General features: G+C 45.6%; 1 protein-coding gene across 3 annotated transcripts in view; it reads right to left on the bottom strand.

The window, feature by feature from the left end:
- Positions 1 to 8,712: 8,712 nt before the first annotated feature.
- The window catches only part of lama4 (laminin, alpha 4), a 44,678-nt gene continuing 27,374 nt past the window's right edge, over positions 8,713 to 26,016 (bottom strand). For all 3 annotated transcript variants that reach the window (XM_060913498.1, XM_060913499.1, XM_060913500.1), the window contains exons 22-40: positions 19,406 to 19,551; positions 17,772 to 17,934; positions 17,486 to 17,619; positions 17,202 to 17,373; positions 15,371 to 15,502; positions 15,140 to 15,282; positions 14,790 to 14,919; positions 14,376 to 14,513; positions 14,163 to 14,293; positions 13,923 to 14,075; positions 13,568 to 13,742; positions 13,233 to 13,411; positions 11,380 to 11,569; positions 11,157 to 11,312; positions 10,788 to 10,941; positions 10,578 to 10,708; positions 10,378 to 10,465; positions 10,180 to 10,302; positions 8,713 to 10,031 (exon numbers count right to left, since the gene is read on the bottom strand). In XM_060913498.1, coding sequence (XP_060769481.1) covers positions 9,886 to 10,031; positions 10,180 to 10,302; positions 10,378 to 10,465; positions 10,578 to 10,708; positions 10,788 to 10,941; positions 11,157 to 11,312; positions 11,380 to 11,569; positions 13,233 to 13,411; positions 13,568 to 13,742; positions 13,923 to 14,075; positions 14,163 to 14,293; positions 14,376 to 14,513; positions 14,790 to 14,919; positions 15,140 to 15,282; positions 15,371 to 15,502; positions 17,202 to 17,373; positions 17,486 to 17,619; positions 17,772 to 17,934; positions 19,406 to 19,551 — 2,784 coding nt within the window. In that variant the 3' untranslated portion in view covers positions 8,713 to 9,885. The remainder of the gene's footprint in view (positions 10,032 to 10,179; positions 10,303 to 10,377; positions 10,466 to 10,577; positions 10,709 to 10,787; positions 10,942 to 11,156; positions 11,313 to 11,379; positions 11,570 to 13,232; positions 13,412 to 13,567; positions 13,743 to 13,922; positions 14,076 to 14,162; positions 14,294 to 14,375; positions 14,514 to 14,789; positions 14,920 to 15,139; positions 15,283 to 15,370; positions 15,503 to 17,201; positions 17,374 to 17,485; positions 17,620 to 17,771; positions 17,935 to 19,405; positions 19,552 to 26,016) is intronic.

Raw genomic sequence — 26,016 nt, 5'->3', positions numbered from 1 at the left:
ATAACTGGTTTAGGAATGGGATTGTTTTAGGCCCAATCCCAATTCTAATTTCTACCCCTCCCCCTTCCCCTCCGCCTTCCCCTTGGCCCTTCCCCTTGAAACTGAGCTACAAGGGATAGGGCTTGAAATTCAACCCTTACGTATTGGGATAGCCCTTCAACGATCGCATACGTCATCGCGTACCTCCGTCAGCGTTTACGTTAGCAAAACGCGACCAAATGCGTCATTGGCTGCGACCAGCCGCTACAGTCAGAGCCAGAACAGAAATCTCTGCTGGCAGGGTGTGATTTGTTAACTAACACCACTGAATGGGATATCTTTGGCGCTTCGTGCACCACATCCGACAGAATGAGGTGTCAGAACACTCATGTAAACAATAAAAGCGAGAATAACAGAACAAAACGTACGCAGTAAAGCAACCGAAAACAATACTCACTCCCAAAGCTTTTTAGCAGCAGCTTGGATTTCAGAAATCGCTGCTCATTCTCAGCTCGAAAGCGAATCAAGCGGCGTGTTTCCTCTGGATAACAACTTAAAACACGTAAATAATGGAGAAAATACATTTATGACAATCTTTCGCCGCGGGAACCGCCATCTTTCTGAAATCCGCATGAAATCTCGCTGAAATCCGCATGGCATTGTGGGAAATCACTCAAACCCCTTCATTCGGAGTCTGCTCCAGGAAAATCTCCATTTGGAGGGGTACAGAAGCCCTACCCCTTCCCCTACCCCTCCGCGTTAACTGGGATTGGGATACCCCTACCCCTTCACGTGAACGCGCAAAATGGAGGGGAAGGGCTAAGGGGTTGGTCCAAGGGGTGAAATGGGATTCGGCCTTAGTAAACCAACTTATTAATGAGCAGGGTAATCTTTTCAGCTATCAAGAATTTCTTCAGAGTGTAAAAATACCTGTAACTCCTAAACAATTTGCCATTGTTTTTGATGCAATTCCAGTGGGAGTGGTCATGCTCTTGAAAGGCCTTCTTTTGTGACTACTCAACTTGATCCTCTTAAAACATATGTTGGTGAAATATGCTTTAGGTCCACTAACTGTAATAATAACCGATGTGTGCGCAATCTATTTCTAAAAGACTTTGTGCTATCTCAGCTTGGAGTGGACATGCCCAAGATACATGTTGGGCCAAGACTTGGACGCTACCCAGCAGATTTCTACTAGTTAATAAAGTAAAAGAAGTTTCTTTTAAAATTACGCATCGTTGTTACCCGGTGAAATCCTACTTAGCTAAGTTCAGAAAAGATATTAATACCAATTGTACCTTTTGTAATACACATTCAGAATCACTCATTCATCTCTTTTGGTTTTGTGACTTCTCAAAAGATTTTTGGCGTAAAATTTGTCGTTTTATAATTGTCCATATCTGTGATACTTTTCAGTTACGTTTACAAGATGTTTTATTTGGTTTTACCACTGATAGCAAGGAGTTGGAGGAGGAATAGTTTTTTTGTAATTTAATTATTATTTTAGCTAAATTCCATATTCATAAGTGCAAGCTCATAAAAATTAAGCCATCCTTTACTTATTTTTTTAAAGATCTAGAGATTTATATTAATACCATTTCTGCCTCACTTAACACAAAAGCTATCAAGGCTGTGAAACTGTGTACGAAGTTTAATATTGTATTGTAAATGTGTGTTTTTGCTTTGTTTGTTTGTATGTATACTGTATAACCCCTGGCGTGTAGTTATTGTATCTTTCTTTCGTTCATACAATTCTGTACTTGTTTATTACCTGTAATAAAAAAAATACATTATTGCACTGCTTCTTCAGAAATTTTATTCAATTCAATTCTGTTTATTCGCCAGACACATGTCCAAATCCACACAAAACAGTACAAATACACATCAAAACAAACCAGGGCAGTCAGACAAAAACAACACAAAAAAATAAAAATTAAAATATATACAAACATTTTGTCCAGTGCGCTCTCAACCTGGATGTATACCTTGTGCTACTCACAGTTGGATCTGAGAGTGCCACCATGATGTTGTTGGAAGAATCATCCAGGCGTTGTATAAACTTATACATTCAGTTTCTTAAAAGTGCATGAAGTGTACTAACTCCTACAGATACAAACATCTGGCTAGCACTCCCACCTCTAGGAACCTTAAAGTGCCGTTCCACCATTGGATGTATTCTTCGGCATAAAATACAATATATTTTATGACAACATGACTAGACAGAGAAATCTTTTAGCTTCAAAATGATATATCAAACATCATTTTTTGACAACGACAAATATATTAATTTTGCGACCAAAGTCACCTACCCTTTTAATTTCCGCGCGGTACTGAAACGTGATGTCATCGGCAGGTTCCCCTTCATGTGACGTGGCACAGATTATCAGCAATGGCGGATAGAACGCGATTTCCACTTGTCGATTGCTGTGCCGATATTCACCATCGACCGTCTCCTTTGGGCATCACTTGCTATTTTCCTTCGCTTCTTTTCTGAACCTGACAATCGCGTTCTATCCGCCATTGCTGATAATCTGTGCCACGTCACACGTGACGTGGTACACAAGAAGGGGAACCTGCCGATGACATCACGTTTCAGTACCGCGCGGAAATTAAAAGGGTAGGCGACTTTGGTCGCAAAATTAATATACTTGTTGTTGTCAAAAAATTATGTTTGATATATCATTTTGAAGCTAAAAGATTTCTCTGTCTAGTCATGTTGTCATAAAATAGATTGTATTTTATGCCAAAAAAATACATCCAATGGTGGAATGGCACTTTAAGTAAAATTCTTAAGGCATCACTGTATGCTACTTGTAATTTTTGCATACTGGACTTTTTATAAGAAGACCAGAGGTGTGCAGTGTGCAGTACGCCTTGAACAGAGCCACTTTGTCTTGAGTGGAGCAAAATGTAAATTTACGGGCTATAGTGTTTGCCTGTGCATATAACTTACAACACTGTCTATATATGTCATCATCATCATCATTCATATCATCTGTAATACAGTGACCTAGATATTTTATCTTTTTGCAAACCTCAAGAGAATTATTAGACAGTCTGAACTCGGGGAATTTGAGGCTTTTATCCTGTTTAGTTCGACATATTAGAACAGCGCTTTTGCTGGAATTATACTTTATGTCAAATTGTAAACCATAATCAGTACATACATTAAGAAGCTGAACGGCATTAATATATTTGATAAAAAATGTGACAATAAACATGTGCGTCAGTCTCTTCAACTCAGGAACAGAATTTCTCCTAGAGGGAAATCATTTTGGAACTCTTTAGTTCATAATATCAACTGGAAGAAGGCTTGGCTGCTACCTCACAAATATTGTATCACTAATAAAATAAAAGAAATTCATTTTAAGATTCTTCACAAGATTTACCCTACAAACGTAAATATTTCCAAATACACTGACATAAGTTTGAATTGTTCTTTTTGTGATAAAGAAGGTGAAACACTTGTACATTTATTTTTTGACTGTAAGATGGTAAAACAATTTCTAACAGACCTTAGTTTCTATCTTTTTGCGCAGCAGGGTCATTATGTTTTCACTCTTAAATATATTTTCTTCTACTATGAAAACTCAACTGATTTATTGTTTGAATTTTTAGTTAATTTTTATATTTTACAGGCTAAGTTTTTCATTCAGAAACAGAAATGGCAAAAGAATCAGCCTCTCTTTAATATTTTTATTCTAGAAATGACCTCTCTTCTCAACTCTCTTAAGTTAGAAAAATACAAGACTTCTGAACGTTCTCTAATATATATTCCTCTTTTTTCCCTTTTAGTTGATTAATGTAATTTACTTTATGTCTTTATGCACTTATATTAGTCATTTGCTCGTTTTACCTTATTGTCACACGTCAATGTCATTGTTGTTGTTTTATTGCAATAAAAAAAACATTATTGCACTGCTAATGCGATATTTAAAAAATATAAAAGTATAAATTAATAATGAAGGACGTGAAAACTTAAACATGTTTAGTGTTTTGCTGACTGTAAAAGTGCTTAATGACAAATTAACTAGAATAGTCCTTATTTTTGTATTGTAATAACACCTGACATTTTTACTCATTAACTGTTTCCTGCTGAAAAGCAGAACATCTGTGGAATGGAGATAAAATATATAAAAAATATATATAAAGAGAGCTATGTTTATATATTAGATTATATTTAAATAGCTATAGAGATGTTTTTAATGTCTGATGTTCACTGTATTCATATGTAAACAGTAAATATGATGCTGTTGACTGTGATGAGCTCTACTACAGTCAGGATAAACGTTATTAAAGTTTAAATTTTATTAAACATTTAAAAGAACAGCCTTAGCAAGTAAATAAGCATGAGAATGTGTCGTGTTCTCACTCAGTTAAAGCAGCTTCATTTCTCCAGCAAAACTTCACAAGAACTCATTTTGTTTGATTTTATTTATTTATTTATTTATTTATTTATTTTTGACCTGATATTGCCTCTGTATTTGAGCTGGTGGTCTTTACATTCTGCTTAACACAGATATTTAAATAAAATCAAATAAAATCAATCCTTTTTCTTGTGTGATGTTCATACAACCCCGATTCTAAAAAAGTTGGGACAAAGTACAAATTGTAAATAAAAACGGAATGCAATGATGTGGAAGTTTCAAAATTCCATATTTTATTCAGAATAGAACATAGATGACATATCAAATGTTTAAACTGAGAAAATGTATCATTTAAAGAGAAAAATTAGGGGATTTTAAATTTCATGACAACAACACATCTCAAAAAAGTTGGGACAAGGCCATGTTTCCCACTGTGAGACATCCCCTTTTCTCTTTACAACAGTCTGTAAACGTCTGGGGACTGAGGAGACAAGTTGCTCAAGTTTAGGGATAGGAATGTTAACCCATTCTTGTCTAATGTAGGATTCTAGTTGGTCTTTTTTGTCGTATCTTCTGTTTTATGATGCGCCAAATGTTTTGTATGGGTGAAAGATCTGGACTGCAGGCTGGCCAGTTCAGTACCCGGACCCTTCTTCTACGCAGCCATGATGCTGTAATTGATGCAGTATGTGGTTTGGCATTGTCATGTTGGAAAATGCAAGGTCTTCCCTGAAAGAGACGTCGTCTGGATGGGAGCATATGTTGCTCTAGAACCTGGATATACCTTTCAGCATTGATGGTGTCTTTCCAGATGTGTAAGCTGCCCATGCCACACGCACTAATGCAACCCCATACCATCAGAGATGCAGGCTTCTGAACTGAGCGCTGATAACAACTCGGGTCGTCCTTCTCCTCTTTAGTCCGAATGACACGGCGTCCCTGATTTCCATAAAGAACTTCAAATTTTGATTCGTCTGACCACAGAACAGTTTTCCACTTTGCCACAGTCCATTTTAAATGAGCCTTGGCCCAGAGAAGACGTCTGCGCTTCTGGATCATGTTTAGATACGGCTTCTTCTTTGAACTATAGAGTTTTAGCTGGCGACGGCGGATGGCACGGTGAATTGTGTTCACAGATAATGTTCTCTGGAAATATTCCTGAGCCCATTTTGTGATTTCCAATACAGAAGCATGCCTGTATGTGATGCAGTGCCGTCTAAGGGCCCGAAGATCACGGGCACCCAGTATGGTTTTCCGGCCTTGACCCTTACGCACAGAGATTCTTCCAGATTCTCTGAATCTTTTGATGATATTATGCACTGTAGATGATGATATGTTCAAACTCTTTGCAATTTTACACTGTCGAACTCCTTTCTGATATTGCTCCACTATTTGTCGGCGCAGAATTAGGGGGATTGGTGATCCTCTTCCCATCTTTACTTCTGAGAGCCGCTGCCACTCCAAGATGCTCTTTTTATACCCAGTCATGTTAATGACCTATTGCCAATTGACCTAATGAGTTGCAGTTTGGTCCTCCAGCTGTTCCTTTTTTGTACCTTTAACTTTTCCAGCCTCTTATTGCCCCTGTCCCAACTTTTTTGAGATGTGTTGCTGTCATGAAATTTCAAATGAGCCAATATTTGGCATGAAATTTCAAAATGTCTCACTTTCGACATTTGATATGTTGTCTATGTTCTATTGTGAATACAATATCAGTTTTTGAGATTTGTAAATTATTGCATTCCGTTTTTATTTACAATTTGTACTTTGTCCCAACTTTTTTGGAATCGGGGTTGTACTTTATTTTAAAATGATATTTGCCTGTGCTTGACCTGTGGCCTTGACGTAGGCCGTGTCCTGCCCTCTCGCCCTGTAAACACATTTCGCTTCATCGTTTTGATGTTAACCTGCTGCAGTGCATTGTGGGTTTGTCCAGGTGTACTCGGTGTTCTCTCCTGTAGCTACGTTACACTAACTCCACAAACCCACAGTACAGTAATCAGTGAACACCAGCTATTCAGATGGTTTTGTGGTGGATGATGTACATTATAAAGGAATCTGTAGTGTTTACAGGACTGTGGCAGGGGATACAGACCATCACGGACTATAAACCTCAACCACAGACCTGTGACAAGGACATCACTCTGCTGAACAGTCTAAACAACTTCTTTGGATGGTTTGAAGCCAACAACAGCATGCCTACACAGAAGACACCACCCCTTCTGGATGACCAGGTGCTGTCCCTGTCTCGAGCCAAGTGTGAGGAGATCCCTCTCCAGGATCAACACCCGCAAAGCTGTAGGACCTGACAACATTCCAGGTCGTGTGCTAAAGGACTGTGCAAAGGAGCTCACAGAAGTGCTCACAGACATCTTCAACACCTCCCTGAGCCAAGCTGTTGTTCCCACCTGCTTCAAGAGCACCACCATCATCCCTGTTCCAAAGAAGGCCTCTCCATCCTGCTTCAACGACTACCGCCCTGTGGCACTGACCCCCATCATTATGAAGTGCTTCGAGTGGTTAGTCATGCAGCACATCAAATCCATCCTCCCTCCCTCCATGGACCCGTACCAATTTGCATATCGGGCCAATCGGTCCACTGATGATGCAATCTCCACCGCTCTCCACTCAGCTCTCACTCACCTGGACACTAAAGACTCTTGCATGCGGATGCTGTTCTTAGACTTTAGTTCAGCATTTAACACAATCATCCCCCAGCAGCTGATACAGAAACTGGACTGTCTAGGACTAAACACCTCCCTCTGCAACTGGTTGCTGGACTTTCTGACCGGAAGACCACAGGCAGTCCGGGTCGGCAGCAACACATCCAGCACCATCATACTGAACACAGGGGCCCCTCAAGGATGTGTGCTCAGCCCCCTTCTCTTCACCCTGCTGACCCACGACTGCACACCAACACACGACAGCAACCTCTTCATCAAGTTTGTGGATGACACGACTGTGGTGGGACTCATTAACAACAATGACGAGTCATACTACAGGGACGAGGTGAGCCAACTGGCTGCGTGGTGCAGAGACAACAATCTCTCTCTTAATGTGGAGAAGACGAAGGAGATGGTTGTCGACTTCCGGAGAGCCTCCACCCAGCATCCTCCACTGACCATCAATGGTGCTGCTGTGGAGAGAGTGAGCAGCATCAAGTTCCTGGGTGTGTACCTCACCGAGGATCTCTCCTGGAGCAGCAACACCGCATCGCTGGCCAGGAAAGCTCAGCAGCACCTCTACTTCCTCCGCAGACTGAAAAGAGCTAGAGCACCAGCCCCTATCATGCAGACCTTCTACCGCAGAACCATCGAGAGCATCCTGACCAGCTGCATCACTGTGTGGTACGGCGGCTGTACTGCATCCTGCCGGAAGACCCTGCAGCGCATAGTGAGAGCAGCTGAGAAGATCATCGGTGTCCCTCTACCCTCCCTTCAGGATATTTACAACACACGCCTGGCCCGCAGAACACTCAGCATTGCGGGCGACTCCACCCATCCCAACCACCACTTCTTCAGCCTCCTGCCTTCTGGGAGGAGAACGAGAAGCCTCCGGGCGAGAACCAGCAGACTGAGAGACAGCTTCATCCACCAAGCCGTCAGGATGCTGAACTCCCTCCCAGGCCAGTACCCCCTTCCCTTAATACACAAACCAAATGCCACCAGCCACTTTAACGAACTGTAACGGAATTCAATTGCACTATGTTCAAACTGTTTGCAATACTGTCTACACGGGCTTTTTTAAGTTAATTGCACTATATAGAAACTGTTTACACTTTTTACATATCTTTATACTTACACTGAAAATTCTGCTCATACTGCCATTTATTTATTTATATTTATATTTATACTGATAATTACTATACTGTCAAACTGCTGTTCCCGTTTACGTTGTTCATTCTGTTTATATTGTCGTTCGTCACATTTAAATTTATACCGTTAATTCTGTTCACACTGCCACATTTGCACTTTCTGGATTGCCACCGTCTTGTCTTTTCTGAGATAGCTTTAGCTTGTGTGTGTAACACCCCCCGTTCCCCCCTTTTCTCTTTTTATAGTTTATATCTTGTACCTATATTTTATATTTCATGTTTATTACTGTTTGCACTGCGGATAAGAGGGAAACGCAATTTCAGTTCTCTGTATGTCCTGCACAGATGGCATTATTGACGATAAAGTTGACTTGAACTTGATTTGGATTCAGGAAGCTTGAGGATTACACTAAACCAAATATCAGATTTTTTTTTTTTTTTACAGTAAGATTTTACTCTTTACATTTTTATTTCAAGCATTACCTGTTTTTTTTCTATTGGCAGATCATTTTGTTCGTATTATAAATAAATAAGCAAACACACACTCAGAACTACAGACCACAGACAGTTTTATTAAAATTGTACTTATTTATTTTTTAAAAGGGACAAAATGAAGTATGAATATGAAATAATAAGTTGAGAGATTAATAAGTAAATAAACAGAAATGGATGTCAGGTGGGGCGGCACGGTGGTGTAGTGGTTAGCGCTGCCGCCTCACAGCAAGAAGGTCCTGGGTTCGAGCCCCGTGGCCGGCGAGGGCCTTTCTGTACAGAGTTTGCATGTTCTCCCAGTGTCCGCGTGGGTTTCCTCCGGGTGCTCCGGTTTCCCCCACAGTCCAAAGACATGCAGGTTAGGTTAACTGGTGACTCTAAATTGAGCGTAGGTGTGAATGTGAGTGTGAATGGTTGTCTGTGTCTATGTGTCAGCCCTGTGATGACCTGGCGACTTGTCCAGGGTGAACCCCGCCTTTCGCCCGTAGTCAGCTGGGATAGGATCCAGCTCGCCTGTGACCCTGTAGAAGGATAAAGCGGCTAGAGATAATGAGATGAGATGAGATGCTGTAGTCATGTGACCATGTCCCACTCTCATCCAGAGCATTTTTAACATAGTTCCTGGGAGACCAAATGGTCTCCCAGCGGCCAGATTTGGTCTCCTAGTCAAAGCCAAACCAGCTTCACTGGGAGACCAAATTTTAAACCAAGTCATGTCTTATCATTTGGTTCAATCAGTTGCAATTAATTAACCAAGTACCATGTAAGTATACATTTAACAAGGAAAACGAAGATCATGTTAGTTAAGAAAAACAAAACTAAAATTTGGTTTGGTATTTGGCATAACATTAGTGCTTGGTAATTGCTCCTGATAGCTGTGTAGTCACTGGAGTGTGTTTGTCTGGATGGTGATTGGTGAACCATTTTGCATCACAGAATATCCCGCAGTGGTGCAGCCGCATGGACTCTGGGGCCTGTGATTGTATTGCCCAGACCGGTTGGTCTCCTGGTGGAAAATCGTTAAAAAATGCTCTGCTCTCATTAGTGTCCACTCCTGTTGTAGGGAACATGACGCTGTCGAGGCTGGAGACTAGAAAGGAAGGGGACTAGCGAGGGAAACGGTGTTTTGTGTGTGTGTGGGGTTTACATGGCAGTTTATAATATGAATGAATTAACTAGCGTACACAGTACAGGTGATGGGGGGTTGTGATGTAATTTCCTGTGATGACATCATCAGACCACAGGACAGCTGTCTACACTAACGACTCCGTTAATGCGTGCGTGTTTGAAGTTAACGGTGTGCTGGTTGATGGACAGGCTCCTCACACAGCCTGTGTAGCTCTTCTTCATCTTCACGTTAACAGGAAGTGCGATGTCTTCTGGAGGTGTGATCAAAAACATTCACACACACACACACACACACACACACAGAGTAACCATGGCAACCAACACATCTGTATGTTTGTAGATGCACACCAATAAGCGTGTGTAAGTTTTCTATTGCTAGTGTGTGTGTGTGTGACTGACCTGGTGCTCCTCCAATGAAAACTGGCACCAACACACTGCGTGTGTTCTGTGGAAAGCTCTTCCTCATTACACACCTCTGCTCGCCGTCCACATCCAACCTCAGTCCACTGCTGTCCCTCACCACTACACACACACACATTAGTGTTATTCACGCACTATGCATTGCTTTATTGATGCGCACACAGTGTGACCTCTGACCTTTGACCCTGTGCCAGTTGCCATCACATATGCTGCCTTGAGGGGAAACAGTCGTCGTGTACGTCTCATTATTCACCTGCACAAACACCTGCGGGGGGACACACACACACACGAAAACAGATTAGGAAAGAAAGGATCGAGGGCACACCTGGGAGCGAGACAGAGGTAATTGGTTGAATGGGAGTGGGTGTGGCTCTCACCTGGCTGTGCTGCAGGTAGACACTGAGGTTGTCCTCAGAGGTGATGTAGAAGTGCAGTAACAGTGCTGAGGCCACACGGGGGCGGAGCTCCATCACCACTTCCAACTTCCCACCCACACTGACGGAGTGGTCTGCGAATCAAAACAGAATGGGCGTGGTGAAGAGAAGAGAGTGGGTGTGGTAACGAGAGAGTGTGTGTATGTGTGTTACCCAGTACTGTGTATCCTCCTTCCTGAAAGAAAAACACTCCAGCTTCACTCTCTCCCTTTAAACACGGCGTCACCCCGACACCGCGAGGGACAGACGAGAGGACGCGGCCGTTCAGACGGAGATCTTTCACACACCCTGAGAACCCAGACCTCACCTACACACACGACAGTAAAAGCAATAAATATACGGTGTGTGTATATCCTGTGCCGAGTGTACTTATAAATATCAGTGCACTACACCGTGTGTGAAAGTCTGTGACTGAAGACACGCCCATTACACACGTCATCATTATACAGACAGTGTAAGCACACAGACAGAAAAGACAATGAGCTCGACAGTAATGAGTGGGCGTAGCAGGTGTGTGTGCACCTTTATCTTCTTGCTGATGCGTCCAGCTGGAACGCTGCCCACGTACAGAGGAGCCTGCAGGTTCAGGGTGAAGTTACCACTCTGAATTTTATCCTCCATCACCAACACGCCGTCCACAACCAAAGCCCCTCTGCTCCCGTTTCTGATAAACACCACCTGCACAGAGACACATTAATGACAGCCTGTGCGTGTGTGCGTGTGTGTGTGTGTGTGTGTGTCTTACGTCATGCCAGTTTCCATCGTTGTGTGTGTGCGTGCTGTGGAGCTGCAGGTCATGTTGTGCAGATCCAAACGTGAAGACGAGTTTACCATCAGAAAGGAAGAGTGCCATAAAGTCTTCATCACCTTCACCACACACACACGCAATCATCCCCCTCACCGAGCGTGTCCTCACTGACATGGAGAATTCAGACCTACACACACACACACACACACACACACACCAATTACATTCATTTTATTCCTATTGTACAACCCCGATTCCAAAAAAGCTAGTACAAATTGTAAATAAAAACGGAATGCGATAATTTACAAATCTCAAAAACTGATATTGTATTCACAATAGAACATAGACAACATATCAAATGTCGAAAGTGAGACATTTTGAAATTTCATGACAGCAACACATCTCAAAAAAGTTGGGACAGGGGCAATAAGAGGCTGGAAAAGTTAAAGGTACAAAAAAGGAACAGCTGGAGGACCAAACTGCAACTCATTAGGTCAACTGGCAATAGGTCATTAACATGACTGGGTATAAAAAGAGCATCTTGGAGTGGCAGCGGCTCTCAGAAGTAAAGATGGGAAGAGGATCACCAATCCCCCTAATTCTGCGCCGACAAATAGTGGAGCAATATCAGAAAGGAGTTCGACAGTGTAAAATTGCAAAGAGTTTGAACATATCATCATCTACAGTGCATAATATCATCAAAAGATTCAGAGAATCTGGAAGAATCTCTGTGCGTAAGGGTCAAGGCCGGAAAACCATACCGGGTGCCCGTGATCTTCGGGCCCTTAGACGGCACTGCATCACATACAGGCATGCTTCTGTATTGGAAATCACAAAATGGGCTCAGGAATATTTCCAGAGAACATTATCTGTGAACACAATTCACCGTGCCATCCGCCGTTGCCAGCTAAAACTCTATAGTTCAAAGAAGAAGCCGTATCTAAACACGATCCAGAAGCGCAGACGTCTTCTCTGGGCCAAGGCTCATTTAAAATGGACTGTGGCAAAGTGGAAAACTGTTCTGTGGTCAGACGAATCAAAATGTGAAGTTCTTTATGGAAATCAGGGACGCCGTGTCATTCGGACTAAAGAGGAGAAGGACGACCCGAGTTGTTATCAGCGCTCAGTTCAGAAGCCTGCATCTCTGATGGTATGGGGTTGCATTAGTGCGTGTGGCATGGGCAGCTTACACATCTGGAAAGACACCATCAATGCTGAAAGGTATATCCAGGTTCTAGAGCAACACATGCTCCCATCCAGACGACGTCTCTTTCAGGGAAGACCTTGCATTTTCCAACATGACAATGCCAAACCACATACTGCATCAATTACAGCATCATGGCTGTGTAGAAGAAGGGTCCGGGTACTGAACTGGCCAGCCTGCAGTCCAGATCTTTCACCCATAGAAAACATTTGGCGCATCATAAAACGGAAGATACGACAAAAAAGACCAACTAGAATCCTACATTAGACAAGAATGGGTTAACATTCCTCTCCCTAAACTTGAGCAACTTGTCTCCTCAGTCCCCAGACGTTTACAGACTGTTGTAAAGAGAAAAGGGGATGTCTCACAGTGGGAAACATGGCCTTGTCCCAACTTTTTTGAGATGTGTTGTTGTCATGAAATTTAAAAATCACCTAATTTTTCTCTTTAAATGATACATTTTCTCAGTTTAAACATTTGATATGTCATCTATGTTCTATTCTGAATAAAATATGGAATTTTGAAACTTCCACATCATTGCATTCCGTTTTTATTTACAACTTGTACTTTGTCCCAACTTTTTTGGAATCGGGGTTGTAGCTTGAAGTCTGTGTGTGTGTGTGTGTGTGTGTGTGTGTGTGTTCACCTCTCTTTAATGACCTCAGCGATTCCATCATACTCATGCCAACTGGCACTACTAAAATAATGGGCCCTTCTCTCAACATGTGGGCGGGGCGAGAGGTGACATGATGTGACGTCCTCCTCTGGAGCAACCTCCTTCCATCCCAGAATGCTTTGTGGCGGGACAGGTTTGTCCCTGATGATCTGACAAAACATCACAAATACCTTTGATGTCTGGATGAGTCATGTGACCAGGAGTTGGCACAAATGATTTCGATGAAGATGAATTAAATAATCAGGTGGTGATGATTTAAGTGATTCTGTATACGAGTGTGTGTGTGTGTGTGTGTGTGGTTTTACCTGGCGTAAGGCTGCAGGAGTGTGTGGGGCGGAGTGCGTGTTGTCAGGAGCGTGCCGTGCAGAGCGTGTGTTTCGCTTAGAAGTGGGCGGTCTCTCCACAGGACAGTCCTGCAGGGACACACCCACATTCTTACTGTAACGCTGGAAATCCTCCGCCTCGATATCACGGTCCTGCCTACAGACAGAGGAAGCAGAGAGACAGACAGACAGACAGACAGACAGACAGAGAGAGATGGAGAAAGAGAGGATTTTTTTACTGTATGAATAACAGTGTGTGTTTCTGTAAGGCTGCTTTGTGACAGTGTCCGTTATCAAAAGTGCTGTACAAATAGAATTGAATAGAATTGAACTGTACCTGCTGATGTAAGTGTAACTGATACAGCCAGTAAAGTTGTTGATGTTGCTCTGAGGAGCTCCTCCATAGTAGAACTCCACCTCATCTATGGGAGGTGCAGAACCCTGGTTCTTCTTCTCCTGTTTGTCTCGGTCATCCACCACCAGCTGGTACCTACACAAACAAACACGGAAACACACGCACGAGTGAGGAGCGCCGCAAAGAGGAGGATGCTCCTCAGTGTTCTCAGGAAGTTCTTACTTCTGCTTATTGATGGAAGCGACCAGGAAGTGAGATCGTCCATCACTGTACTGCTTCTTGGATTTAACTTTAGTTCCTCTGCAGAGAAGAACTACTGCACCGTTCTCCAGAGAGAGAGAGAACTCGTCCGTCTGTCAGAGAGAGAGAGTGAGAACTCACAGTTGTGTGTGTGTGTGTGTGTGTGTGTGTGTGTGTGTGTGTGTGTGTGTATACCCCATTTCTGTAGTAGAACAGTAGTCCAGATGGTTTGATTGTTCTGAAGCTCATTCCTCCTTCAAATGAGCTGAACGGAGAGATTCTTGCTGTGGAACTCAAATAACCATCCCCTGTGAAGTACGCTTTATGTGACATCTGACACACACACACACACACACACACACACACACACACACAACATGATTTCAATAATCAGAACTCCCCTTCCTGTTCTCTTTATAAATGTTTTCTGTCTGTTTGTTATTAATTATCCTGCCTCCTTTCAGCCAATCAGAACGCTCCGTGCTAAAGAGAGGCTGGAATAAAAACAGGATGTAGTAAAGCACTCAGTGTGTGTGTGTAAAACAGAAGATAGCTGCTCGATGTCCTGACATAATCCATATGGGTGTTACGTTCTCATGTGCTCCTCACAAAGGATTCCTCCGGACAGCCGCTGCTGATGCCGATGGTTCCTGGTTCCTCCAGCAGGTTAAAGTCTTTCTTCTGGAACTGAAATCCTTTTACACATCCTCTCAGTCCAATCAGAGAGGAGAACTCAGGCCTAATCTCACATACACACACACACACACACACACACACACACACACACACACGCATTATAGCCAGTATGGTGTATTTGTATCCCATGATGCCTTGTGCAGAAACACACACTGCAGTGTGAAGCTACAAACCCATACACACTGTCACACGCCATTTCAATCTTTATCTTTAAGGGTTGAGTTAGAACTGGAGAGAGAGAGAGAGAGTGTGTGTGTGTGTACCGTGACTGTAACACGTCTGACGGAACTCCCCCGATGTAAATATCATGAAATGGCAGAGTTTTCTTCTCGTTCTCTGCAGATTTGATGAAACTCCTGTCTACTAGGAGAATAACCTTCTTAGATTGGTGGTAGATCACTGACACCTAGGGGGTGGGGCACAGAACACACACACACACACACACAGGTGAACAGGTAGAACAGGTGAGACAGGTGGGACAGGTGGATAATCACCTCATGGTATCTGGCATCGTTGATCTGCAGTTTGGGCAGGTTCCCCTCTAACACGATGGGACCAGTAGCAAATCCGAAATCATAAACCAATCGCAGGAACCCGTTCCTCATCTCCAGTACGAAGAAGTAACCCTGAACACACACACACACACACAGTGAAGGAAATGTGGACTGCTCAAAGTAAAACTACAGTGGTGCTTGAAAGTTTGTGAACCCTTTAGAATTTTCTATATTTCTGCATAAATATGACCTAAAACATCATCAGATTTTCACACAAGTCCTAAAAGTAGATAAAGAGAACCCAGTTAAACAAATGAGACAAAAATATTATACTCGGTCATTTATTGATTGAGGAAAATGATCCAATATTACATATCTATGAGTGGCAAAAGTATGTGAGCCTTTGCTTTCAGTATCTGGTGTGACCCCCTTGTGCAGCAATAACTGCAACTAAACGTTTACGGTAACTGTTGATCAGTCCTGCACACCGGCTTGGAGGAATTTTAGCCCGTTCCTCCGTACAGAACAGCTTCAACTCTGGGATGTTGGTGGGTTTCCTCACATGAACTGCTCGCTTCAGGTCCTTCCACAACATTTCCATTGGATTAAGGTCAGGACTTTGACTTGGCCATTCCAAAACATTAACTTTATTCTTCTTTAACCATTCTTTGGTAGAACGACTTGTGTGCTTAGGGTCGTTGTCTTGCTGCATGACCCACCTTCTCTTGAGATTCAGTTCAAGGACAGATGTCCTGACATTTTCCTTTAGAATTCGCTGGTATAATTCAGAATTCATTGTTCCATCAATGATGGCAAGCCGTCCTGGCCCAGATGCAGCAAAACAGGTCCAAACCATGATACTACCACCACCATGTTTCACAGATGGGATAAGGTTCTTATGCTGGAATGCAGTGTTTTCCTTTCCCCAAACATAACGCTTTTCATTTAAACCAAAAAGTTCTATTTTGGTCTCATCCGTCCACAAAACATTTTTCCAATAGCCTTCTGGCTTGTCCACATGATCTTTAGGAAACTGCAGACGAGCAGCAGTGTTCTTTTTGGAGAGCAGTGGCTTTCTCCTTGCAGCCCTGCCATGCACACCATTGTTGCTCAGTGTTCTCCTGATGGTGGACTCATGAACATTAACATTAGCCAATGTGAGAGAGGCCTTCAGTTGCTTAGAAGTTACCCTGGGGTCCTTTGTGACCTCGCCGACTATTACACGCCTTGCTCCTGGAGTGATCTTTGTTGGTCGCCCACTCCTGGGGAGGGTAACAATGGTCTTGAATTTCCTCCATTTGTACACAATCTGTCTGACTGTGGATTGGTGGAGTCCAAACTCTTTAGAGATGGTTTTGTAACCTTTTCCAGCCTGATGAGCATCAACAACGCTTTTTCTGAGGTCCTCAGAAATCTCCTTTGTTCGTGCCATGATACACTTCCACAAACATGTGTTGTGAAGATCAGACTTTGATAGATCCCTGTTCTTGAAATAAAACAGGGTGCCCACTCACACCTGATTGTCATCCCATTGATTGAAAACACCTGACTCTAATTTCACCTTCAAATTAACTGCTAATCCTAGAGGTTCACATACTTTTGCCACTCACAGATATGTAATATTGGATCATTTTCCTCAATAAATAAATGACCAAGTATAATATTTTTGTCTCATTTGTTTAACTGGGTTCTCTTTATCTACTTTTAGGACTTGTGTGAAAATCTGATGATGTTTTGGATCATATTTATGCAGAAATATAGAAAATTCTAAAGGGTTCACAAACTTTCAAGCACCACTGTAGGTGACGCTGAGGTGTGTGTGTGTGTTTACCTCATTAACCATGAGGAGGAGAACTCCATCCTGAGCCACTGTGCGCACTTCAATGTCAAACCGTGTGACCACGCTGATCCTGCCCCGCCTTTCAATGTTCCGCACCAATGCATAACCAGAACCATCAAACAGATAACTCGCTACACGACCCTGAGAGAAGGCTAACTTATACCTGCAGAGAGAGAGAGAGAGAGAGAGAGAGATCATGACTTTTGCAAAGACACAACATAAGCAAGTATCAAACATGTAAACAAGTGTGTGTGTGTGTGTGTGTGTGTGTGTACCTGGGACAGGGTTTGGATGCAGCAACGTTCATGCCATGCAGCTTTTTGAAGTTGTACAGACTGATGACCTCATTATTGAGAGAGGCGAGTTCAATACAACCAACAAATGGAGCTAAACTCAGAGCAGGGGGGAGCTACACACACACACACACACACACACACACACACACACACACACACACACACACAAGCATGTAATTCATGAAAGAGAGAGTAAATAAATCATTACATTCATGAGCATCATGGTTTGTTATGAGCTGCTAGTGTGTGTGTGTGTGTTAGGAACCTTGATGTCCTTTGGCGCTCCTCCGATGATGAACACTGTGTCTCTGGGGTCCAGGTGGAACAGAGACTCGGTTCCGTCCCATTCCCCTTTCTGTATAAACTTCTGCTCAGCCACTGTGTTCTGACTGGGGACTGTTAAATACACCTTACCATGCCGACCCAGTCTGACTCAGACCCACAGACAGGGAGAGAAGAAGACAGACAGGAAGAGAGTGAGACGGACTGAGAGACAGAGACAGGTACAGTATTATGCTACGTGTATTATGCATTTCATCTACAACCTCAAATCAGAAACAGTTGGGACGGCATTTTGAAATTGAAAATGTATAAATCATCACACTCACATCAATACGACAGCACGTTATTTGATGTCTAATCTTATTGTTTTTTCAAAATAAATACTTATTTCAATAAAAAAAAAAGCTGTGACAGTAAATAATTTCTCACTTTATAATGTTTATAATGTTGCCGTTCCTTCTCCCGACACTTAAAGCTGTTTATGGCCTGAAGACTCCGAGTGATGAAGTGGTTCAGGTGTTATTTTTGTCCCGTTCTTCCTGTAAACAGGTCTGAAGGTGTGGAACAGTTCGGGGTCGTCACTGTCATATTCTTCATTTCTAAATTCTCCACACATTCTCTATTGGGGACAGAAGGGACACGCCCTCTTCTTCCACAGCCACGCCTTTGTAATGTGAGCAGAATGTGGCTTTGCGTCGTCTTGTTGAAATCTCCCTGGAAAAGACGTCGTCTTGAAGGCAGCAGATGTTGCTCCAAAATCTCAGTGGACTTTTCTGCATTAATGCTCCATCACAGAAGTGTAAGCTACCTTTACCAAGGGCACTGACCCAACACCATACCATAACACATCCTGGCTTTTGGACTCGTTCCTGCTAACAGTCTGGATGGTGATAGTCTTTTCCTCTTCAGAGCACACAGCGTCCATTTCTTCCAAAAAAGACCTGAATACTGATTCGTCTAACCACAATACCCGTTCCCACTGTGTGATGGTCCATCCCAGACGCCTCCGAGCCCAGAGAAGTCGACGGAGCTTCTGGACACAGTTAACATAAGGCTTCCTTTTTCCACAGTAAAGTTTTAACTGGTGTTTGTGGCTGTAACTCCGTATTGTAGCTTGATAAAGGTTTTCCAGAGTAATCCCGAGCCCATGTGGTTCTATCAGCTGTAGATGAATGACGGTTCTTGATGCAGTGAGGGATCAGAGATCACAGGGGTTCAGATTAGGCTTGAGCCCTTTACACACCGAAATTCCTCCAGATTCCTTGAATGGTTTAATGATCTTCAGCACCGTAGAGGGTGAAATATCCAAACCCCTTCCTGTCTTTCTCTGAGGAACATTGTTTTAAACATTTCAGTAATGTTCTCACGCATTCATTGATAAACTGGAGATCCTCGGCCCGTCTTTACTCCTCAAACACTCGGCCTTTCCTGGAGACTGATTTTGTACCAAATCATGATTACAATCAGCTGTTTCACATCATTATTTAATTGTTCTGTAATGTGATACAAGTCAGAGTACATTTAGAAATCACTGCTTTCTTTTTTATTTCCATTTTCCACACCGTCCCAACTTTTTCTGATTTGGGGAAGTACTGTAACAGCTATGTGTGCGTTTACCTCTCCACTCTCACATGGTTGAACACAGGAGGCCAAGAACTCACAGGTTTGGAGCTGAGTGGAATTTCTACATCATCTCCACCCAAATTGTACACAAACACCAGGTTATCATTTTTTATAGCCACGCCCATGTAGTCCTTACGGCCCTGCACACACACACACACACACACACACACACACATACATACATTATAATGTATAGATACAGGTTGTATGTTGTGGCATCGGGGGCGTGGTTGAGCGTCAGCTGTGGACAGAGCAGAGGCAGGTAGAACCAGCAGGTAACCCGTGATGAGTCTCATCTGTGTCAGATTACCGGCAATTTATAGATGTGGGTCTCTTGTGTTCTTTCTGGAGAACACCATAACCAGGGAGAGAGAGCTGAGCAACTCACTGCTGTGTGTATGTGTGTGTGTGTGTGTGTGTGTGTGTGTGTGTGTGTGTGTGTGTGTGTGTGCACGTGTGTGTATGTGTGTGTGCGCACGCTGGAAGGGCTTAGAATGAAAGCTGTACTGCCTTTCAGATTTTTCAAGTGTAGGTCATAAAAAGAATTTTCCCGACACCTGATTATTTTTGTTTAGTGACCGAAAGCTACTGAATTCAAATCACAGACTTCCAATTTTATTACTTTAAAAAAAAAAAGAACAATTAATGAATTTAAGGTCATGTGGCCCTAAATTCTCCGCTATTTTTTCCTGCTTCACCATGACACAATACAAGATACTACATCATGCATCCCATGGTGGGCTTTCCCCATTCACGCAAGGCATTGTGGGATATAAATTTGAAACAGGAGAGAAAAATGGAGGGCGTGAGTGTGCGAATGAAACGTGAAAGAGCGACTAGAGTAACGGAAAGAAAGCGAGAAGAAGAAAAGACGTTATGTTCTATACGAAGGAAAGGAAACGCAGGACCAAACTAATAAATATGGGCGCTCAGCGAGCACCTCGGTGTGATCAGCTGTTCGTTTAGCGACAGAATGATGGAACTGTCAGTGCACGCTCAAAGGGAAACCTGTAGATGGCAGTAATGCGACACTGTGGATGCCAGCTGCCGTAAAACCCAAAAGAAGCAGAAGAAGGTAAACCTGCGCATGCGCACACGGACTTCCTCTGTCTGCTCGACTGCGCCAAGCGAGTGATTTCATGCACATTATTTGCTTTAATCCCCTCAAATTAAATAACTTCCCAGCCACAGAATGGCCTGATATTTTGTGAGATATTACAGAAATAAACAGATATCACAATCACCGGCGGCACGGTGGTGTAGTGGTTAGCACTGTCGCCTCACAGCAAGAAGGTCCTGGGTTCGAGCCCCGTGGCCGGCGAGGGCCTTTCTGTGCGGAGTTTGCATGTTCTCCCCGTGTCCGCGTGGGTTTCCTCCGGGTGCTCCGGTTTCCCCCACAGTCCAAAGACATGCAGGTTAGGTTAACTGGTGACTCTAAATTGAGCGTAGGTGTGAATGTGAGTGTGAATGGTTGTCTGTGTCTATGTGTCAGCCCTGTGATGACCTGGCGACTTGTCCAGCGTGAACCCCGCCTTTCGCCCGTAGTCAGCTGGGATAGGATCCAGCTCGCCTGCGACCCTGTAGAACAGGATAAAGCGACTAGAGATGATGAGATGAGATGAGATCACAATCACCACATTTCAGACGGAACTGAATTTCACTGAGTTTATGAAATCGAAAGGCCGTCTCGCTTTAAATAAAGATGTTGAAAAGTGACAGTAAAACTGAGAATAAACACACATTGGGTTGTTGCAGGACTGTCGCCCATCACATATGTGTTTAAAGTTTGAATAATTTATGACTTCGTGTTTGTCTAAACTTTATTATAAAGAGGTGATATTCCCTTCTGGTTCTCTAGGAGGTGTGGTGTGTGACATTATACATGGTGTGAGTTAGTGGGTGTGGTGTGAGGTACTGGGTGTGGTGTGAGGTACTGGGTGTGGTGTGGGTTAGTGGGCATGGTGTGAGGTACTGGGTGTGGTGTGAGTTAGTGGGCATGGTGTGTGGTACTGGGTGTGGTGTGAGTTAGTGGGCGTGGTGTGAGTTAGTGGGCGTGGTGTGAGGTACTGGGTGTGGTGTGAGGTACTGGGTGTGGTGTGAGTTAGTGGGCGTGGTGTGAGGTACTGGGTGTGGTGTGAGGTACTGGGTGTGGTGTGGGTTAGTGGGCATGGTGTGAGGTACTGGGTGTGGTGTGAGTTAGTGGGCATGGTGTGAGGTACTGGGTGTGGTGTGAGTTAGTGGGCGTGGTGTGAGGTACTGGGTGTGGTGTGAGGTACTGGGTGTGGTGTGAGTTAGTGGGCGTGGTGTGAGGTACTGGGTGTGGTGTGAGGTACTGGGTGTGGTGTGGGTTAGTGGGCATGGTGTGAGGTACTGGGTGTGGTGTGAGGTACTGGGTGTGGTGTGGGTTAGTGGGTGTGGTGTGGGGTACTGGGTGTGGTGTGAGATAGTGGGCATGGTGTGGGGTACTGGGTGTGGTGTGAGTTAGTGGGTGTGGTGTGAGGTACTGGGTGTGGTGTGAGTTAGTGTGTGTGGTGTGGGGTACTGGCTGTGGTGTGACTTATTGGGTGTGGTGTGAGGTACTGGGTGTGGTGTGAGTTAGTGGGTGTGGGTTAGTGGGTGTGGTGTGAGGTACGGGGTGTGGTGTGAGTTAGTGGGCGTGGTGTGAGGTACTGGGTGTGGTGTGGGTTAGTGGGCATGGTGTGAGGTACTGGGCGTGGTGTGAGTTAGTGGGCGTGGTGTGAGGTACTGGGTGTGGTGTGAGGTACTGGGTATGGTGTGAGTTAGTGGGCGTGGTGTGAGGTACTGGGCGTGGTGTGAGGTACTGGGTGTGGTGTGAGGTACTGGGTGTGGTGTGGGTTAGTGGGCATGGTGTGAGGTACTGGGTGTGGTGTGGGTTAGTGGGTGTGGTGTGGGGTACTGGGTGTGGTGTGAGATAGTGGGCATGGTGTGGGGTACTGGGTGTGGTGTGAGTTAGTGGGTGTGGTGTGAGGTACTGGGTGTGGTGTGAGTTAGTGTGTGTGGTGTGGGGTACTGGCTGTGGTGTGACTTATTGGGTGTGGTGTGAGGTACTGGGTGTGGTGTGAGTTAGTAGGTGTGGTGTGAGTTAGTGGGTGTGGGTTAGTGGGTGTGGTGTGAGGTACGGGGTGTGGTGTGAGTTAGTGGGTGTGGTGTGAGGTACTGGGTGTGGTGTGGGTTAGTGGGCATGGTGTGAGGTACTGGGTGTGGTGTGAGTTAGTGGGTGTGGTGTGAGGTACTGGGTGTGGTGTGAGTTAGTGGGTGTGGTGTGAGGTACTGGGTGTGGTGTGAGTTAGTGGGTGTGGTGTGAGGTACTGGGTGTGGTGTGAGTTAGTAGGTGTGGTGTGAGTTAGTGGGCGTGGTGTGAGGTACTGGCTGTGGTGTGAGTTAGTGGGTGTGGTGTGAGGTACTGGGTGTGGTGTGGGTTAGTGGGTGTGGTGTGAGGTACTGGGTGTGGTGTGAGTTAGTGGGTGTGGTGTGAGGTACTGGGTGTGGTGTGGGTTAGTGGGCGTGGTGTGAGGTACTGGGTGTGGTGTGGGTTAGTGGGTGTGGTGTGAGGTACTGGGTGTGGTGTGAGTTAGTGGGTGTGGTGTGAGGTACTGGGTGTGGTGTGAGGTACTGGGTGTGGTGTGAGTTAGTGGGTGTGGTGTGAGGTACTGGCTGTGGTGTGAGTTAGTGGGTGTGGTGTGAGGTACTGGGTGTGGTGTGAGTTAGTGGGTGTGGTGTGAGGTACTGGGTGTGGTGTGGGTTAGTGGGCGTGGTGTGAGGTACTGGGTGTGGTGTGGGTTAGTGGGCATGGTGTGAGGTACTGGGTGTGGTGTGAGTTAGTGGGCGTGGTGTGAGTTAGTGGGCGTGGTGTGAGGTACTGGGTGTGGTGTGAGGTACTGGGTGTGGTGTGAGTTAGTGGGCGTGGTGTGAGGTACTGGGTGTGGTGTGAGGTACTGGGTGTGGTGTGGGTTAGTGGGCATGGTGTGAGGTACTGGGTGTGGTGTGAGTTAGTGGGCATGGTGTGAGGTACTGGGTGTGGTGTGAGTTAGTGGGCGTGGTGTGAGGTACTGGGTGTGGTGTGAGGTACTGGGTGTGGTGTGAGTTAGTGGGCGTGGTGTGAGGTACTGGGTGTGGTGTGAGGTACTGGGTGTGGTGTGGGTTAGTGGGCATGGTGTGAGGTACTGGGTGTGGTGTGAGGTACTGGGTGTGGTGTGGGTTAGTGGGTGTGGTGTGGGGTACTGGGTGTGGTGTGAGATAGTGGGCATGGTGTGGGGTACTGGGTGTGGTGTGAGTTAGTGGGTGTGGTGTGAGGTACTGGGTGTGGTGTGAGTTAGTGTGTGTGGTGTGGGGTACTGGCTGTGGTGTGACTTATTGGGTGTGGTGTGAGGTACTGGGTGTGGTGTGAGTTAGTGGGTGTGGGTTAGTGGGTGTGGTGTGAGGTACGGGGTGTGGTGTGAGTTAGTGGGCGTGGTGTGAGGTACTGGGTGTGGTGTGGGTTAGTGGGCATGGTGTGAGGTACTGGGTGTGGTGTGAGTTAGTGGGCGTGGTGTGAGGTACTGGGTGTGGTGTGAGGTACTGGGTGTGGTGTGAGTTAGTGGGCGTGGTGTGAGGTACTGGGTGTGGTGTGAGGTACTGGGTGTGGTGTGGGTTAGTGGGTGTGGTGTGGGGTACTGGGTGTGGTGTGAGATAGTGGGCATGGTGTGGGGTACTGGGTGTGGTGTGAGTTAGTGGGCGTGGTGTGAGGTACTGGGTGTGGTGTGAGTTAGTGGGCATGGTGTGAGGTACTGGGTGTGGTGTGAGTTAGTGGGCGTGGTGTGAGGTACTGGGTGTGGTGTGAGGTACTGGGTGTGGTGTGAGTTAGTGGGCGTGGTGTGAGGTACTGGGCGTGGTGTGAGGTACTGGGTGTGGTGTGAGGTACTGGGTGTGGTGTGGGTTAGTGGGCATGGTGTGAGGTACTGGGTGTGGTGTGAGGTACTGGGTGTGGTGTGGGTTAGTGGGTGTGGTGTGGGTTAGTGGGCATGGTGTGAGGTACTGGGTGTGGTGTGAGTTAGTGGGCATGGTGTGAGGTACTGGGTGTGGTGTGAGTTAGTGGGCGTGGTGTGAGGTACTGGGTGTGGTGTGAGTTAGTGGGCGTGGTGTGAGGTACTGGGTGTGGTGTGAGGTACTGGGTGTGGTGTGGGTTAGTGGGCATGGTGTGAGGTACTGGGTGTGGTGTGAGGTACTGGGTGTGGTGTGGGTTAGTGGGTGTGGTGTGGGGTACTGGGTGTGGTGTGAGATAGTGGGCATGGTGTGGGGTACTGGGTGTGGTGTGAGTTAGTGGGTGTGGTGTGAGGTACTGGGTGTGGTGTGAGTTAGTGTGTGTGGTGTGGGGTACTGGCTGTGGTGTGACTTATTGGGTGTGGTGTGAGGTACTGGGTGTGGTGTGAGTTAGTGGGTGTGGGTTAGTGGGTGTGGTGTGAGGTACTGGCTGTGGTGTGAGTTAGTGGGTGTGGTGTGAGGTACTGGGTGTGGTGTGGGTTAGTGGGTGTGGTGTGAGGTACTGGGTGTGGTGTGAGTTAGTGGGTGTGGTGTGAGGTACTGGGTGTGGTGTGGGTTAGTGGGCATGGTGTGAGGTACTGGGTGTGGTGTGAGTTAGTGGGTGTGGTGTGAGGTACTGGGTGTGGTGTGAGTTAGTGGGTGTGGTGTGAGGTACTGGGTGTGGTGTGAGTTAGTGGGTGTGGTGTGAGGTACTGGGTGTGGTGTGAGTTAGTGGGTGTGAGGTACTGGGTGTGGTGTGAGTTAGTAGGTGTGGTGTGAGTTAGTGGGCGTGGTGTGAGGTACTGGCTGTGGTGTGAGGTACTGGGTGTGGTGTGAGTTAGTAGGTGTGGTGTGAGTTAGTGGGCGTGGTGTGAGGTACTGGCTGTGGTGTGAGTTAGTGGGTGTGGTGTGAGGTACTGGGTGTGGTGTGGGTTAGTGGGTGTGGTGTGAGGTACTGGGTGTGGTGTGAGTTAGTGGGTGTGGTGTGAGGTACTGGGTGTGGTGTGGGTTAGTGGGCGTGGTGTGAGGTACTGGGTGTGGTGTGGGTTAGTGGGTGTGGTGTGAGGTACTGGGTGTGGTGTGAGTTAGTGGGTGTGGTGTGAGGTACTGGGTGTGGTGTGAGGTACTGGGTGTGGTGTGAGTTAGTGGGTGTGGTGTGAGGTACTGGCTGTGGTGTGAGTTAGTGGGTGTGGTGTGAGGTACTGGGTGTGGTGTGAGTTAGTGGGTGTGGTGTGAGGTACTGGGTGTGGTGTGGGTTAGTGGGCGTGGTGTGAGGTACTGGGTGTGGTGTGGGTTAGTGGGTGTGGTGTGAGGTACTGGGTGTGGTGTGAGTTAGTGGGTGTGGTGTGAGTTAGCGGGCGTGGTGTGAAGTCCTGGGTGTAGTGTGGGTTAGTGGGTGTGGTGTGAGTTAATGGGTGGGGTGTGAGGTATTGGGTCTGGTGTGAGTTAGTGGGCGTGGTGTGAGGTACTGGGTGTGGTGTGAGTTAGTGGGTGTGGGTTAGTGGGCGTGGTGTGAGGTACTGGGCGTGGTGTGACCACACAGTGGTAGTGGTCTGGTATAGGGGGCGTGGTGCGAGTCAGTGTGA

Source organism: Neoarius graeffei, chromosome 2 (assembly GCF_027579695.1).
Source record: "Neoarius graeffei isolate fNeoGra1 chromosome 2, fNeoGra1.pri, whole genome shotgun sequence".
In the NCBI taxonomy this organism is placed as follows: Eukaryota; Metazoa; Chordata; class Actinopteri; order Siluriformes; family Ariidae; genus Neoarius; species Neoarius graeffei.
The sequence above is the reverse complement of the archived record's forward strand: the minus strand, read 5'-3'. Positions and strand labels throughout refer to the sequence as shown.